Raw genomic sequence first — 17,555 nt, forward strand, 5'->3', positions numbered from 1 at the left:
AAACGAAAAAGGGATAAAGATAAAAGAGACTTGAGCAGAGAAGTACTTTTATTGTATAATTATAAGTGTATAAGACGATTATATATAATTTGAACTTGTATAAAACGAAAAGGAAAAATTACATAAATTAATACATTTTAAAAAATAATTACGGATTTTAGCGATACTTTTTGTTTATTACCATTTATAGCAATACTATGATAAATCTGTAATATGTATTAAACTTGTATTATAAATGAATTAAAAGCGATCAAGTGAAAAAAAAATATTAATGCTATAAATGGGAAATATTTTATTATTATAGCACATTTATGTAAGTTTCCCAAACGAAAAAGGGATAAAGATAAAAGAGACTTGAGCAGAGAAGTACTTTTATTGTATAATTATAAGTGTATAAGACGATTATATATAATTTGAACTTGTATAAAACGAAAAGGAAAAATTACATAAATTAATACATTTTAAAAAATAATTACGGATTTTAGCGATACTTTTTGTTTATTACCATTTATAGCAATACTATGATAAATCTGTAATATGTATTAAACTTGTATTATAAATGAATTAAAAGCGATCAAGTGAAAAAAAAATATTAATGCTATAAATGGGAAATATTTTATTATTATAGCACATTTATGTAAGTTTCCCAAACGAAAAAGGGATAAAGATAAAAGAGACTTGAGCAGAGAAGTACTTTTATTGTATAATTATAAGTGTATAAGACGATTATATATAATTTGAACTTGTATAAAACGAAAAGGAAAAATTACATAAATTAATACATTTTAAAAAATAATTACGGATTTTAGCGATACTTTTTGTTTATTACCATTTATAGCAATACTATGATAAATCTGTAATATGTATTAAACTTGTATTATAAATGAATTAAAAGCGATCAAGTGAAAAAAAAATATTATTGCTATAAATGGTAAATATTTTATTATTATAGCACATTTATGTAAGTTTCCCAAACGAAAAAGGGATAAAGATAAAAGAGACTTGGCAGGAAATATACAATTGAATCTAATTGTATAAAACGAGAAAGAAAGAAATTATATACAATTTGAATTTGTATAAAACGAGAAAGAGAGAAAGATAAAAGAGACTTGAGCAGAGAAGTACTTTTATTGTATAATTATAAGTGTATAAGACCGAAACTTATGTGTTTGCATGTGTATATACAATTTTCACTCGCTTTATACAATTAGAAACATAATTTATACAATTTATTGTATAAAGCGAGAGAGGCGAGCGAATGATGAGAATGGCAAGTGAGAATATAGGGAGAAAAGTACTGACAAATAGTTTGCTACGTAACACAAATAAATCAAACGATAGCTACTATATTATTTTATATTATTAATTTGTGATTTTATACGATTATCCTTGTTAATTAACCAATTTCGGAGCTTTAGACGATTGCCGAAAAACCTTCATCGGACTTACCAAATGCCATCCTTTCAACTTCTCCGGCGAACAATTTACATCATTGCCGCCGGATACTGACGTCATCGCCACATTCACCGATCTCGATCTCATCACCGTCGTTATCGCGAATTCCTTAATCCTCGTATCATTGCAGTAGTATGCTTTCGATTCCGATTCGTTCTCTTTACCTCTCTTCCTTAACTTAAAAATCCACCAGAACGGTGCCATTTTGTTACTCTTGTCACTCTCTGTCTTCCTTCTCCGGTCACCGGAATCAACATTTCGTGATTTTAGAAAGGGAATTCCGACGGATTTTGATCTACATAACGCTGTCTCGCTGCTGTCGTTATTGTCGCCGGTTTCGTTACTCTTCTCACTCTCCGTCGTCTTTCTGGAATCAACATTTCGCGATTTTAGAAACGGAATCCCGACGGATTTCGATCTACATAACTCCATCTCTCTGCCGTCTCCGACTTTGCTACATTTCTCAGTCTCCACCTGGTTCTTCCGGCTGCTAGAATTAACATTTCGCGATTTTAAAAACGGAATTCCTACAGATTTTGATCTACAGAACACTGGTTCCTCGCCGGAGGATGAAGACAACGACGTCGTAGATGCGGCGCAGTTAGAAGAGCAAGGGCGCACTTTAGCACAGATAGGGCAAAGTTCGGAAAGCCGATCCCGGAGACAAATTGAACAAACTCCGGTAGTAGTTCGCCGTTTCTTCAAAGGGTGTTTTGGACATTTCCATGCTTCTTCTTCATTATAGTACGCCATTTCTGTAAGTCTCTTTTTATTTTCTTCTCAAGTTCCCTAATAACTCTTTATATATATATAGATAATCGTCGATACGATGCGATACACAAATATTATTAAAATAAAAACTATATTGTTGAGGTATTTGGTGTGTGTGAATAAAAACTTAACGCGGATAAGGAAAACGACGTGTTGAATACATGCGTAGCCGTTCTCATAATAATTAATAATAATTAATATAATTTGAACACGTTCAAGATTTAGCTTAGGTAAAAAGAAATATAGTAGGTGAGTTCTTTTGTGGTTTATTTCAATTTTGGTGGGATATAAATATGTAGACTTTGTGGGTATGAAAAATAATAAGTATGTCATCAAATAATAGACATTATATAGGTGCTTTGGAAAAGTTTATAGTTTGCAACATTAATTAATTAGGATGTTCCAAAGATGCATTTTACTCAATCAAATGCATTATTTCATTTGAAACGATATTCAATATTTATATTAGAATTTGATTCAAACAATTATTAACTCCATTTTGAAGGGGGGGCAACATGATTTTTACCAATTTTAAACTCAAATATACTATAGCTGATAAATAAATTCTCTTTAAAAGAAATAAATCAAATCACTCCATTATTCATTGATGTCGATATAGGAAAGATCATAATCGAATACCAAATAAATTAATGACTTCTTCACATACAATAATTGACTGGTGGAAAGTGATAATACTAAGGAAATCGATTGTAAGATTTTGTATTACTATTTGGAAAAGAAAAAAAAGTTTTTTGAATTTGACCTTACCATTCTAAGGTTAAGTTTTTTTATATTAGTATTATTATTGTTATTATTAAACACATGTAATGATTTTTCTATGATTAAAAAAAAAACATTGGAGCCGACATCTTAGTAATAATCATTCTTTATAAAAATATTTTACTATGATACTCGAGTTTCAGCAGAATCAATTTTCATAGAGTGTTATATCATATTTTTAAGATATTTGAATTCTAAACAATAATCATGTTACTAGAAAAGTAAAATATAAATATTAAAAAGCAAGTAAAAATCAAGGTAGCCTGAGTATTTTATTTGATAGATTCAATCTTAAAATTCGTTTAATTATATTTTCTTGAGTCAGAAGTATATTAGAATCGACATCTTTTGTAACTCTACCTTTATAAACTATTGTTAAAGAATTAAAATATTTTTTTTTATATATGAATGATATTATCATGAAATTAAAAATTACATCAATTGAAATATATATATATAAAGAAATAGGAGTACCAAATAAACAAATTGTAGGAACAGTACAACCATGTCTTTTGAAAATTAAAACTCAACAATTAACTTGTCATAAAACAGAAATCTATTTTAAGATTTTGTAGTACTAACCTGAAAAAGAAAGGATTTTGGCATCTTGATTCTTATTTGACCTTTTACTATTTCTAAAGTTAAAAAAATGTTATAAATCTTTTTTACTATTTCTTTTTTCTTTTTAGGTTTGAAAAATGACCACTCTAACTAGGGTCAAAATCTGTAGATATAATTATTGGTACAAAGGCAGCATTTATCTTGCACTCATAGGATTTGATAGTTGTAACATGACATTCGATTATTATATGAGAAAGACAATAAAAAAATTGGAGATATGAATCATGATTTTTTTTCAAGTCGATGAATTTTAATATAAACACTAGATTTGACCTAAATTAGTAAAATTTAATTAATTTTGCGGTCGACACTCTAGTTCTATTATTGCTGAAAATCAAGGTGAATTAAAATTTATTAGATATTTAAATAGTACTAATTGCACATGAACAATAATATAAAAAAAATGTTGGATGACAATCATTTGAACTACGTTTAGTTAGAGAATATAATCACTTCTAATTTTGTCTAGTAATATTCACTCTCATATAACATATTTGATCTTATGATAAGATTATAGTGAGAACAAACACAAAATAAGTTGATTAAATGAAAATGCAAATTGGAAAAAAAATAAGAAATGAAAATAAGAGGGAGTTAAGATTTGTTCTTAATAAGAATATAAACAATAAATATTAAGTGTAGGTCAAAGAAAATTACTTATAAATTAAAAAAACCTAAATTGAACATGACCAATTTATATTTTTCGAATGATTTTATTGTTAACTTATAGACGCAGTTGGTATTTTTACCAAGTGCATACCCAATTAAAAAAAGAAGAAGAAAAAAATGCTTAAAAGGTTGTTGATCCAATTTAAAAGTTTACTCAAAAACTCAACTTATACTTTGTTCTAAAGAAACTTAATAGCCACTAAACTTGTGATGATCTAAAAGCAAGCATTTAATTTTCACTTGCAAGTTATTCAAACACATTTTTAAGGGGCATAATTATGAAAAAATCATTATTTTTTTAGTTGTCATTTTTAACATATCAAGCCATATATCTTAAATATTAATTATTTGTTCATCAAATCATTTTCTAAATATGTAAGACAATACATTAATTAATACAGATATTAATAATTGTTTTTTAAGGGGCTCACAAAGTTCATATATAACATATGAAAGTGGACGGAGAAAGTATTTATTAATCATAAATATTTTTTATAAAACATAGAAGATTTGGACTTTCAATATACCCATTGTTTTAAGCTTAATTTAAGGGAAAATTCCTTTCTACATCATTGTTTTAGAATTGTTTTTTCATGGCTGAAAAAAATAAATTACTCGATCCATTTCCGTATTTCATGATATATATTTTAACTCGGAAAATAGGGTAATGAAAAGTGTAAATTAGGTATATAGCATTTTTAATAGTAATATTCTCAAGTTATAGCACTAGAGTTTGAATTTCATTGTATAACATTTAATATATCAAGTTATAGCATTTAAAAAAATATATATAATGTTAATTTTAAATTATTAAAAAGAGTTGTTAAAATAAAAAATAAATTTAAAAAACGGACAAATTAATAATGGAAAATGGGATCTTTTATTAAATAAATTAAATATAATTATTAATTACTGTTAATAAATTAGCAAGTTTTAAGGGATTTTAAATTTTTTTAGATTAGTTAGTTGCCTTAATTCTCTCAAATTAGTTTAAATGATATTAATTTTTGATTTAATTCCTTGAAAAGCTCTACCAAATTGGCATGAACGTACATGTCATTTTGTTTTCCAAAATTTCACAATCTTTTTGAGATTTGCAGATTTTATTTTCATTTTTTATTAGTAGTTGAATAAATTTTGGCGTTGAAAACAATTTGATTTGATTTGATGGAGAACAATGTGTCGATATTAATAAAACATGGTGGAAAGTGGAATTCATCATATTGATTTTTGTTATGATTTGTTGTTTTAATTATGAATTGTTGGTTTTAATTATATTTATTGTTTTGTACATGTATAAAAGTGTTCGATTTTTTTTTTATTATTGTTAGATCTAAAATATAGTTTGTATGTTCTTTTTTTGGATAAACAATCAAGTTACGTATGGCATTTTGAAAAACGATAAGTAAATATAAATGTGTTTGAGTTGTAATTAAATTGAAGATTCGCGTGTTAGTTGATTTGTGAATAAAATAGTAAAACGTACATTTATTAACTAGACAAATAATAATTAGATATAATTCTTTGTACAGGTGAAGTATTACAAATGTATGAATAATGTCTGAAAATTATATAAAATTTGTATTTAATGGTAAAACCTGCTCAGATAATATTCAAAAAGTAAGAAGATATAATTCTGTGTACTGGTGAAGTATGAAAATTGTATTAATTGTGTATGAAATTTATAAGAAACTTGTATTAATTGTGTATGAAAATCTATATTTTGTTAAACTTACAATATATGTTTCTGTTGAAATTATAATATATATTTTGTATTTATTTTGTATAGAAACAATATTCTTTTTGTTTAATTGAAATAGTGTATATGTCAGTGAATGATATATTAAATGTGTATGAAGTTTGTATGAATTATTTTGATAGGTACAGATACAAAATCAGAAATTGGTCCACATTTTAGAACGGTTACAGCAACAAATTCTTTTAACCCAAGATGTAACTTTGTACCATTTACATTGATAACAAACATGTCATCCCTGTCATTTTTAGTTTCAAGAATAAATATATGTCATAACATCTGACATTGAATTTTTATGTCATGCAAATCATAAAAAAATTCAAACGGTGTTTCTTGTAAGAATTGTTGAAACTTGTCTTGACCTAGGAAGGTCAACAGATCAGCAAACACATTCATGTTAATACATGAAGACAAATGTATTTGTATCTTCTTCTCCTATAAAATTGGTAAATTAAATTAATACATTTATCATACTATATAATGTCATATAAAATCATATATATACTGGTATGTTAAATGGACATTCAATTCAATTCATACACAAAGCATACAAAAATTGTACATCAGTTCATACACAATGCATACAATATTAATACATATTTAATTTTTTTTAAAAATAATAATTTATGACTTTTAAACTATAAACTACTACTCAAACAGTACCACTACATTAATTCATACATCAAAATCAGAACATAAAATATACAGCTTTAATACTTTTAATAATAGTAAAAAATATACGACATACAACACTAATACATTATTCATACACTGATATTGTAATAGACAATATAGCATTTCATACACATAGCATACAAAGTTAATACATTAATGCATACATTCCTATAGTGAAATATAGTAATTATTTTATACACAAAATCATACAACATTAATACATTATTATTTATCAAAAATCATACTTTGTTGTAATCCAATTATATATTCACAAATCATACAATATTAAATCATACAATATTCATATATAATTATAATATACAATACTAAAAACTCAACTGATATATAAATCATACAAATTTCATGTACTATACTATTGACAAATAAAATCAAAATTAAACACACTTAAACCGTACATTTTAATTGAAATTTGAAAAAATCTTTTTACTGACCTTAACAACTTGTTTTGGTTTATTTGTGGCTTATCTCTGACCTACCAATTTCAATGCCTTTTGCTTTTTTTGATTTTGTATTACAATATAATCATACACAGTTCATACATTGTTTATACATTTATAATGTAATAAACTAGATGTAGCATTTCATACAAACTTACAACATTCTTTCATATACAATATATTCAACACTAAATATACAAATCAAAACATAAAGTATGTAATTTTATTATGGATATTAATATTCAACAATATCATAAACTTGATACAAAACTTAATACACAATTCATACACACTTCAAACATAAATCATACAAATTTAATATACATATCATACCAAATTAATACAGTGAATCATACACAATTCATACATGTTTCATATATTGATATTGTAATATAAAAAAATGTGTAATTCATACAGTGAATCATACACAATTCATACAGAAATAACAGAACATAAAAATGTACTATACTATTCACAATTAACTCGAAATTAGAATAAAATTAAATTGATAATTTTAATTTAAATTTTTTTAAAATTTTTTTTTACTAACCTTTAAAAAAATTTTGGGTTTAACTGTTTCTTCTTCTTCTTGTAAATGTGAAGTATCGATTTCAGAGGTTCTTGTTTTTTTTTATTTTGATTTTATCAATTCTTCTACAAAATCAGATTCAGAATCTGATGAGTACTCAAATTGTTTTCCTTTCCTTTTCTTTCCTCTTTCTTTCGCCCTTTTCTCCGATTCATCTACTTTTTGCTTTTCTTTCCCTTTTCTCTTCTTCTCGGATTCCTTTGGATGTTTGTTTGTTGTTTTTTTCATTTTTGATTTCCCTGATCTAGCTTTGTCTTTTGCATATGAAGACTGAGTTTGTGTTTGTGATAAAATTTTGAAAGATGGAGCATGAAATTCATCTGAGCTTTGTTCATCATTCAACCTTTTGGATTTTCGCGGGGTTTCATTGCCTCTCTTCGACATTGTACAGTTTTTTAAGTGCAAGAGATGAAGATTTGAGTGCATAAAAGGAAGATTTGAGTGCAAAATAGTAGAATTGGAGAAGACGACTGTTAGGATTGAAAGTTTTTTGAGCGTGCAAAAGAGATGATTTGGTAAAAAATTAATTGTTAGGCGTGCAAAAGAGATGATTTTGTGAGGATTTGGGGAAGAACAAAATTTTGGGGAATATAAATTTTTTTTTTTAGATAACTTGTGACAGTTTTAAAATAAAACTGTAATTATTTTAGATATTGATGGGTAGTTATTAATTATGGAATGATAAAATCCCCATTATTTTGTAATTTTTTTTAAAAAGGTAACTATATAATATTTATTTGAATTTACACTAGTTAAGAGTTTTGTTTAAAAAAGGTAACTTAAAATAATTAATTTAATTAACTACATTGATTTAAAAAAGGTAACTGAATAATAAATGTAATTATTTAAATAAGTTTATTATTATTTAAAAAAATTAATGAGAATAATATGTTTTTTCTTGATATGCTATAACCTGATAATAATATGCTATAAGTAGTTTATTATTAAAAAATATGTTTATAACTTGATATTTATCATCTTAAATGTGTGTGTAGTATTATTTTTATTAATGAAAATCCACGTGAAGCTCAAATCCAGTCATGGGTCATCTTCATCGGCCCATGAAATGAGATAACTTTGGGCCCCAAGAAGTTAAAAAAGGCTTTCACTTTGCAGAAATAGCCTCTTTTAGGAATTGTATTTAAGGAATAGTCAAAATGATAAAAGTTTTAAATGTTTAATCAAATTGATTTAGATATACCATTAGAATATTAGACCTAACTCAATCTCAAAAACTAACCGATAAAGAAAAAAGATATTTAAATATATATATAAGAAAATCATTCATTCGTTTTTCATTCAACGTCTGATTCTCCCGAAAAGCAACTTTAGTAATAGATCTTAAAAAAATGATCCGAAAATATATAACTGGAGCGAAAGATAAAACACTAAATAACAATATTATTTTTTTCAATACGTTAAAATTAATAAACATAAATAAAAATTTATTTTGACATAATGGACCAATAAAAATATAGAGATGAGTATATATATATATGATGTCATAGGAAGGGGTTGTTAAGAAAGGGAAAATATTTGTTCTTTGTCAACTAAAAGTACCTTTTGAACACAAGAATTTATTCTACAAGACTATGTATCACTAGAGAATAAATAATAATGCGTCATTGTAGCTAACTTAGTTAAGAAAAGAGAGAGAAATAAAAGTCCAAAGTTCCCATATGATTTTCCTTAGAAATCATTTCTTTTTTTTTAACAACTAATATTTTACAAATAATTCCCCTTCTTTATTCCTTCAAGTTGTCATTAAATTGGAATTTTTAATTCATTTATCGTCTGATATCTTAAATTTACTAGCCTGATTAATTTAAATTTACGTTTTAATAATATGATAACATTCAATAACATAATATTATGGTATTAGTTGTAGCCCTTTATTTTGTGCTCTTTATGTTGGATTTAGCAATTATGACATGATATAATGTGGGTTTTTCCAACCTATACATAAAAAGTATATTTTATTAAAAAGAAAAATGAAATCAGAAAAGCTGATGCAATATTGGAGAACATCTGGCTTATGATGTTGTATGTACTTTTCCCCAATTATTGAGCTCTAATAATATTCTCTTGGAAATTGGAAAAAAAAAATTTAACATATATGTCTTAATCAGACCTTTTTATAAATATTTTTTATATAAAAATTATAATTTTATTATATGAAGGCTATGTTTTTCTGGAACTGATTTGCATCTTATATTATATATATTCTTTATTATAATATATTTCTATTGCAGTCAAAATATATATTCAAAAAATGACGGTATTACAAAAAAATATGACTATAACTAACAAATTACAAGCCTTTCAATATTAAATCAATAAATAAAAAACTAAAGATTCTTATATCATCTTTTGAGTAAATAAAAAGAAAGAAGAAAAAAATTGAACAAGATGATACGCTCATATATTTCATTGAAGGTTTAATTTAAATATATTCGAAGAATCAAAAAATGATTTTTTAATTCAAGAAGAAGTTGGGAATTTCATTAGAATTCATCGAAAATTAAATTGACTTTTGACCGGAAAAAAAGTGTGGAGGAAAAACAACAGAGTGCATTAACTTTTTTTTTTAATGCTTAGTCAAATATCATATGAATAAAAATTATAATTTACTTATAATTGAAGCACCGAAATGATATTATCCTTAAGATTTAATAACTCTAAATAAGATAACCAATTACTTTTACATGCTAAATAAATGAGCAAATTGTACCAATAATTGAAATCTTTTTATTTTCATGAGGTGGATTGAACTGTCACAAACCACAAACTATTGAGATAAAAAAAGGAAATATAGTATTTTCTTAATCAATGACCTAAACTAAAGAATTGATTCGAATGGCCAACTTTTAAAACCAAAAAATAAAATAAAATATGTGGTTATTAATTTGCTCAACAAATAAATATGTCAATTTGAATAACTGCATTTAATTAGTGGTGACAATTTTCTTTGATATTTTCATACATTTTTCTAAAATTAATGTTAGGTAATGGTCCTCTATCTTGTGGATTGATAGAGAAAATGACCTCTATCTTGTGCTTGCACATTAAAAAAAAATAAAAAAAATAGTGCCACGAATAAATGTGTGTTGAAAATTCTATTTGCAAATTTAGGTATATTTTTTTTATTTCAATACGAATATAATTGACTTATAATATAAAAGATATGTATATATTTACAAAGTATAGTGTTCATTATTTAGTAACAATTATCCATATAAGAAAGATGTAAATATATATTGATTAGGTTGCTAACTAGATATGGAGTGTAACTAGCATTCACTACCAAAAATAATGGATAATGAAATTCACCGATAATTGGTTTTTTTATTAAATTTCTATTAAAATTATTGTTGTTTCAATAGATACATTGAAAATTCATATTATAATACTTCCTCTGTCTCTTTTTACTTGTCCGCTTTTAAATTGACGCATCTATTAAGAAAATAATTAATGACGTAGTGAGTTTACCATTTTACCCTTATTAATTATGAAGTATTGAAAAGTGCTACATTTTTCAAAGTAATTAGTCATTTAATTGTGGGTATAATAGATAAAAAAAATTGTCCTTTCTTATTTATTAAAATGGACAAGTAATTAGAGACAACTATAAAAGGAAAAATAAATAATTAATTAGGGACAGAAATAGTAGTATGTATGTTTTTCTAAATATAATATTTGAAACTAAAAATTTCAAAATAAATGAAGTAATTAATTAGAAGAGATATTCCCAATGTAAACAATGGTTAATATAAGATTGAGAAGAATATTTGTTCTTCATATTATATATACTATATGCCTACTTTAACAACTTCTTAATGGTCAATAATGGAGTGAAGATACCAAATTTACAAAAAGAGAATAATATGCCAACTCACTATTGAAATCCCCCCACCAATTATTTTCTTTTTGTTAATAAAAAGAGATTAGGCCATGATTATTTTGTGAACTACAACTAATACAATATTTATTTTCTTAACAATGAAGAATTGGAATAATGTGTAACAATTCAAAAAGATCGCTAAGATATGAGGCAAGCGGCAAAAGTGACAGAGATAGAATTTTTATTCACTAAATAGTTAGTTAAATTGGAATTTTTTATTTTAAATTGAAAATTTAATATTCAAGTTATGAGGACATGTAAAATTTCAATAGAAAATATTTTGCTCTTTAATGAATTTTACATAAAACTATAAGTTAATATCGCTATCAAATATTAAAATTTAAATACATTAAAAAGAAGAAAAATGGAGGTTTGTTTTCTCTTTAATATATCTTAGATATAAATTTATATCAAATTAATAAATACCAAATAAACTATTGATATTAAACACATCGAAAATGATAGGGAAATTGAAAAGAGCGATGTAGGTTCATTCACTCTTTCTTTGATAAATTTTAGATGCAAATTTAAATTAAATCAAATCAATACATAGCAATTACCAACCATCAAATACTAAATACCAAATTGACTTTAAAGATAAAACATATTGAAAGTGATAGGAAAATCATAAGAAAAGATGGAGTCGTATCTCTCTTAATAAATTTTACGTAATAATTTTTTTTAAAAAAATCATATCAAATATTAAATATTTATATTTAAAAAGAAAAAAGAACACATTAAGAATGAAATAAAAAATAAAAGGTGTATCGAGATTTCAAATCTACATATTTTCTTTTAACTTTAACACTTATATATATATATATGTAAAAAGAAATTAAAAATACCTTAAGTATACCATATAGGAGTAATTCAAAAGAGTTTAAATAAACTCCTTGCTAACTCTTCGTATTCGCTTTTTAGACTATAATACGAAAATCAAATATATAAGCAAAATAAACACTATATTTTTATTGTACGTGAAACATTTTTTTTTAATTTATAAAAATTGCAATATTAAATAATTTTTTCCCCCCCCCCCCCCTCTCCCAAACTACAAGTACCCTTCCATTTTCTCTCTCTCACCACCTAAAATCTCAAAAATCAAACACACCCTTCTACTCTCTCTAAAATAGAAGAAAAAACATAGCTTCAAATTTAGAAGTGAAAAAAGAAGTATTTCAAACTGGCGATTGATAATCAAGATTCTACAATTAAACACAAGAACAGAAGAATTATGGTAAATTTCAACTATATCCCCAAAACCCCTTTTTGTCTCTTTACATTATTTTATCAATTTCGATGGCATTTTTAGACATAAATTTGATTGAAATTTGAAGAGAAAACAGAGTTTTCAAGTTTTAGTTTTTAGAATAAGTATCTAAACTTTCATGTTTTTGTTTTATCTAGTTTATTTTGTTTTTCATACCTGGTATTTCGTATTTATCTGCACTGAAGTTCGATTAATTTAAATTCATGCATGTTAGAAAGTAGAAACATTATATGAAAACTAGAGTTGTGTCTAACATGTATTTTATTTTGAAAAATTGAAATTATGTGAGGGGAGAAAGAAATTTCACTTAATGTTATTTTTTTTTTCAAATTTGGAAAACTCATCATCAAAAATCCAAATTCATTGATTTTGGTGTTTGGTTATAGATTGGATTGAAATTATACAAACAAATAAATTAAAATTGTGTTTGAACATGCATTTCTCTCGTAAAAGTAAATCTTGTGAGTAGAAAATTCAATTTCATTGATTTTTTTAGGCGTTTGGATATGAATTTGATTGAAAAAAGTTTTTTGTTTTAAAATAAGTTTTTGAAGTTGAAATTCAAAAATGTTATTGAAAAAAATAAAATTTTATAAATGATGAGAAATTTCACCTAAATAATTGGTCAAAATTATTATATATTTATTTTTTTGAAATTCTAGAAACTATGTTCAAAAACTAACCAAACTTCAATATTATTTTGCTTTGACAATTTTTTTATTCTTTTTTTGGGTATAGGGTGTTGGAGGAGGTGATGAAGAAGAAAATAATTGGCCACCATGGTTAAAATCATTGCTTAAAGAAAGATTTTTTGTTCAATGCAAGTTACATATTGATTCTCATAAGAGTGAATGCAATATGTATTGCCTTGATTGTATTAATGGTCCTCTTTGTTCTCTCTGTTTATCTCATCACAAAGACCATATTGTCATTCAGGTATATCTTATTTCATAAATTATAATTTAAGTATTCAAAAAAATCGTATGACGTAGACAGTCTATTCTAATGTAAGCATTAATGATTGATTTTTTGTTGGACAGATAAGGAGGTCATCATACCATGATGTGATAAGGGTGAATGAGATTCAAAAGTATTTGGACATTTCTTTAGTCCAAACATACATTATCAACAGTGCTAAGATTGTCTTTTTGAATGAAAGGCCACAACCTAGGCAAGGCAAAGGTGTCACAAATACATGTCAAGTTTGTGAAAGGACCCTTCTTGATTCTTTCAAATTTTGCTCTCTTGGTTGCAAGGTAATTCAAATCTACAGTACTCTCGAATTCTTCAAAAATGATATCGTATATGTCTTGAAAATAAATATTACTCAAACGCTTTAAAAGATGATATCGCATTTTGACCAAATTTTCTTGCATTTATTTGACTCTTAAATTAATTTGTGGAGGATGCAACATGTCTGCTAATGTTCTACTTGGTTTCTCCAAAATACAACATTTTTGGAGGATCCGATGAGAACACATTGCATTTTTCAGACGATGCCACGTATACCTTACGGTTATGTTAGTTTAGACTCTTGTAAAATTTTTATAATCAGATCCTTCAAAAAATATGATGTTTTTGACGATCCGACACACATAAATTGATATTTTTAAAGAATTCGTCTTATCTTAACATAAGACATCAATGCCCTTCTAGAGAAACTATTTTTTTTTTCCTTTATTAAATTTTGTTGCATTTATTTGACTTTTTAATGGCATTGAATTGAATTGGGCGTGCCCAAGAATCTAGAATTGCGTATGTTTCAAAGTATATTTTGGTTTAATGTTCGTTTGGCATTAAATGGAGGCGTTGAAATTTCACTCATATTTATTGGTCTATTGATAGGAAAACTTTAGCATAAACAATCAACTTTTTTTTTTAATTGGAAATTTCAAAAGTTGTTAGGAATTGAAACTTCAAAAATTATGATTATATACAAATCCTCCAAAAATGACACTTTTAGCATTTTGAGGAATCCATACGAATCTAACATTATTTTTGAAGAATTCAAGCAATCAAAATCAATAACCATCTCTTACATTTATTTTGTACTCGAATTTAGAAATGACACTCAAATCTTGAGTATTACATGTTTTTGACATTTCATAACATATTATATGAATTGAAGTGGTCCAAATAAGACAGAATGATTTATATAGTCGATTCAAATTCAATTTTTGCAGGTTATTGGGACCTCAAAGAACTTCATTAAGAAACCGAGGGACTTATCAGCAAAAAGGCGGTTAAAGGCGATAGCATCGGACTCCGATGACTCTTACAGCCCCAACAACCATAGTCGATATAGAAGTACCATCATCAACAAGGTGCAAAGTTTTATTCCATCGACGCCCCCTCCAAGTTCTGTTAATTACAGAACGGCCAAACGAAGAAAAGGAATTCCACATAGGTCCCCAATGGGAGGACTAGTTATAGAATATTAAGTCCTAAACTTATATACACAAAATATACAATACAATTACTGAAAAAAATACTAGCGCCTTTCCTCCAAAAAGGCCAGTGTTTGATAACTTTTGTCTATAAAGAGCAATAATGTAAAGTTAGAGGGTGAACATTGAAACAAGAAAAAAATGGAAGGACTAAATGTGTTAAAATTAGAAGTTGGGATTAGATAATACTAAGTTATTGTATTTATTGATAATATTATACTATTTGTTTGACTTTTGCTTTTCAAAGGTTTTGTATCTACAAAATTAGATAATACTGTCCTGTGGATTGGATATTTGAACATTTTGTATCAATAAAGATGAGAGTTTTGGTATTGTAAATAATTTATAACATTCTTGTTCTTGTAAAAAATAAATTAATTTTACATAATAAATAGGATGTTATTGACTTTGGAATTTATAGCACTTTTCTAATACTAAAGTTTTGATTTAAAATATTGAATTAATGTAATATAATTCAACTTTAAAATTAGTTAAATTGACTTTCGAAAAGTTAAACATCACAATTAAAATTGGACAAAGGAAATATGACCTAAAGGCAAAATATAGTAAAGTTGGTCTATCTATTAAGGATTTCTTAATAATAGTGTAAAATATTCATCTAATATTGAACGAAGAATACTAAAGTGGGTAAGTTGTTATGAAAAAATTATACTACTATACGAGTTACAAAGCATAATGAAGTTAGAAATACTAATGTTTATTCGACCAAATAATATATATAGTGATATCTGAATTCACATACAAATATTTACAAATATTTAGTACAAATAAAAACGATTGTGTTTCTGTGAATCTATCCATTCTTTTCTAGATTATCATTTATTATTTAAAGAAAAAGAATTGCAAAAATATCACAATTAGCTAATCTTCAAAAATAAAAAAAAAATAGAAATCATACTTTGTCCAGAAAAGTGGATAACTTTAAAACTTCACCAAACCTACAATTTCCACTGATAGTTTTGCTATTCATTTCTCCAAAATTGATGCAACTTCTCATTGTGTTATGCCCTTTCATATTTTTTGCATTTATCACATGTTGAGGCAATCTCATAGTAAACCTATCTTCATTTTCCCTTATTATAATTATAGAGTGCCCAGTCGATTGTGATCTTGTGAATTTTTTACCATTCTTTTGTAATTCAATTGACCCTGTCGTTCCACTATTAATATCGTTGTTGCGTTCATTTTCTGATGACTCGCCCTCGTTATTCGTGCCATGCATTGGAGATTGGGTACATGACGACGACGACTGAAGCTTAGTGCACTGGACTGAATCTAGATTCGCACGACATACGGGACATGTCTTGTGTGATTTAAGCCAATAGTCAATGCATTCTTGATGAAACACATGGTTACATGTTAACAAACGAATAAAGCTATTGTCTACAAATTCTACCAAACAAATAGCACATTCAATTCCAAATTTACCCTCACCATAATCTTGTACACTTGAATAGATGAATGTTGGAAAAGATTGAATAATTAATGGATCAAGACCTTTCTCATTTTTCGTTGGACTAATTGGATATCCAGCTACAGTAATATACCATGAGTCTAGTATATGTTGCATGAAACATCTACAAAAGAAAATGGTGAAAAAAATAATAAAAAGGACTAGAAAGACAATGAATGTGATAATTATCGGTGGGGCGGAATATGATAATGGTGATAGTGATGGGGACAGTGATGGTGATGATGATTTCTCTAAGAAGCTCGTCAACATTTCTATTGAAGAAAGCAAAGCGAAAAAGTTATCTTAGATCCATAAATGAAGCCTTAAAAGTATATTAATTTTGTACGGTAAAAAAAAGTAAAAGAATATTATTCTAAATGTGAAAAAATAGATTTCTTTTTTCTAGAGCAAATGTAGGAAATCAAGGATGAATTTTATCTCTGAATTAGTCGCACTTTTGCTCGGTCATAAGTATTATCAACAAATTAATACTTAATTAAAGATGGATTTTCTCACAATATTGTCTAACTAAATCCCAATAAAATAGAGTTATAGTATCTTTTATATTTTTTAAAAATGTATGTTCATTGCTCGTTTATTATATTTAAAAGTACAATTAGTGTTCGATATATGTAAATCACAAAACTTCTAAAATCACATGATACCTCTATAAGTAATATCATTTATAT

At 26.0% G+C, this 17,555-nt stretch overlaps 2 protein-coding genes and 1 pseudogene across 2 annotated transcripts; 1 reads left to right on the forward strand and 2 right to left on the reverse strand.

The window, feature by feature from the left end:
- Positions 1-1,099: 1,099 nt before the first annotated feature.
- LOC107027970 lies at positions 1,100-2,310 on the reverse strand. Its single transcript, XM_015229019.2, has one exon. The coding sequence runs from the start codon at positions 2,206-2,208 to the stop codon at positions 1,393-1,395; it is 816 nt and encodes a 271-aa protein (XP_015084505.1). The 5' UTR covers positions 2,209-2,310; the 3' UTR covers positions 1,100-1,392.
- Positions 2,311-6,139: 3,829 nt separating this feature from the next.
- LOC114078355 lies at positions 6,140-8,353 on the reverse strand (annotated as a pseudogene).
- Positions 8,354-12,736: 4,383 nt separating this feature from the next.
- LOC107027300 lies at positions 12,737-15,710 on the forward strand. The gene is made up of 4 exons (XM_015228478.2): positions 12,737-12,912; positions 13,684-13,881; positions 13,986-14,201; positions 15,129-15,710. The coding sequence occupies exons 1-4, from the start codon at positions 12,910-12,912 to the stop codon at positions 15,384-15,386; spliced, it is 675 nt and encodes a 224-aa protein (XP_015083964.1). The 5' UTR covers positions 12,737-12,909; the 3' UTR covers positions 15,387-15,710.
- The last annotated feature ends 1,845 nt before the right edge of the window (positions 15,711-17,555 follow it).

This window comes from Solanum pennellii, chromosome 8, assembly GCF_001406875.1.
Source record: "Solanum pennellii chromosome 8, SPENNV200".
NCBI lineage: Eukaryota > Viridiplantae > Streptophyta > Magnoliopsida > Solanales > Solanaceae > Solanum > Solanum pennellii.

What these genes read in the sequence shown, in the direction of transcription:
- LOC107027970 (XM_015229019.2), bottom strand. Translation starts at nt 2,208, where the DNA reads ATGGCGTACTATAATGAAGAAGAAGCATGGAAATGTCCAAAACACCCT.
- LOC107027300 (XM_015228478.2), top strand. An exon ending in AAGACCATATTGTCATTCAG is followed by an intron (nt 13,882 to 13,985) that starts GTATATCTTATT and finishes TTTGTTGGACAG; the next exon opens with ATAAGGAGGTCATCATACCA. An exon ending in TTTGCTCTCTTGGTTGCAAG is followed by an intron (nt 14,202 to 15,128) that starts GTAATTCAAATC and finishes CAATTTTTGCAG; the next exon opens with GTTATTGGGACCTCAAAGAA.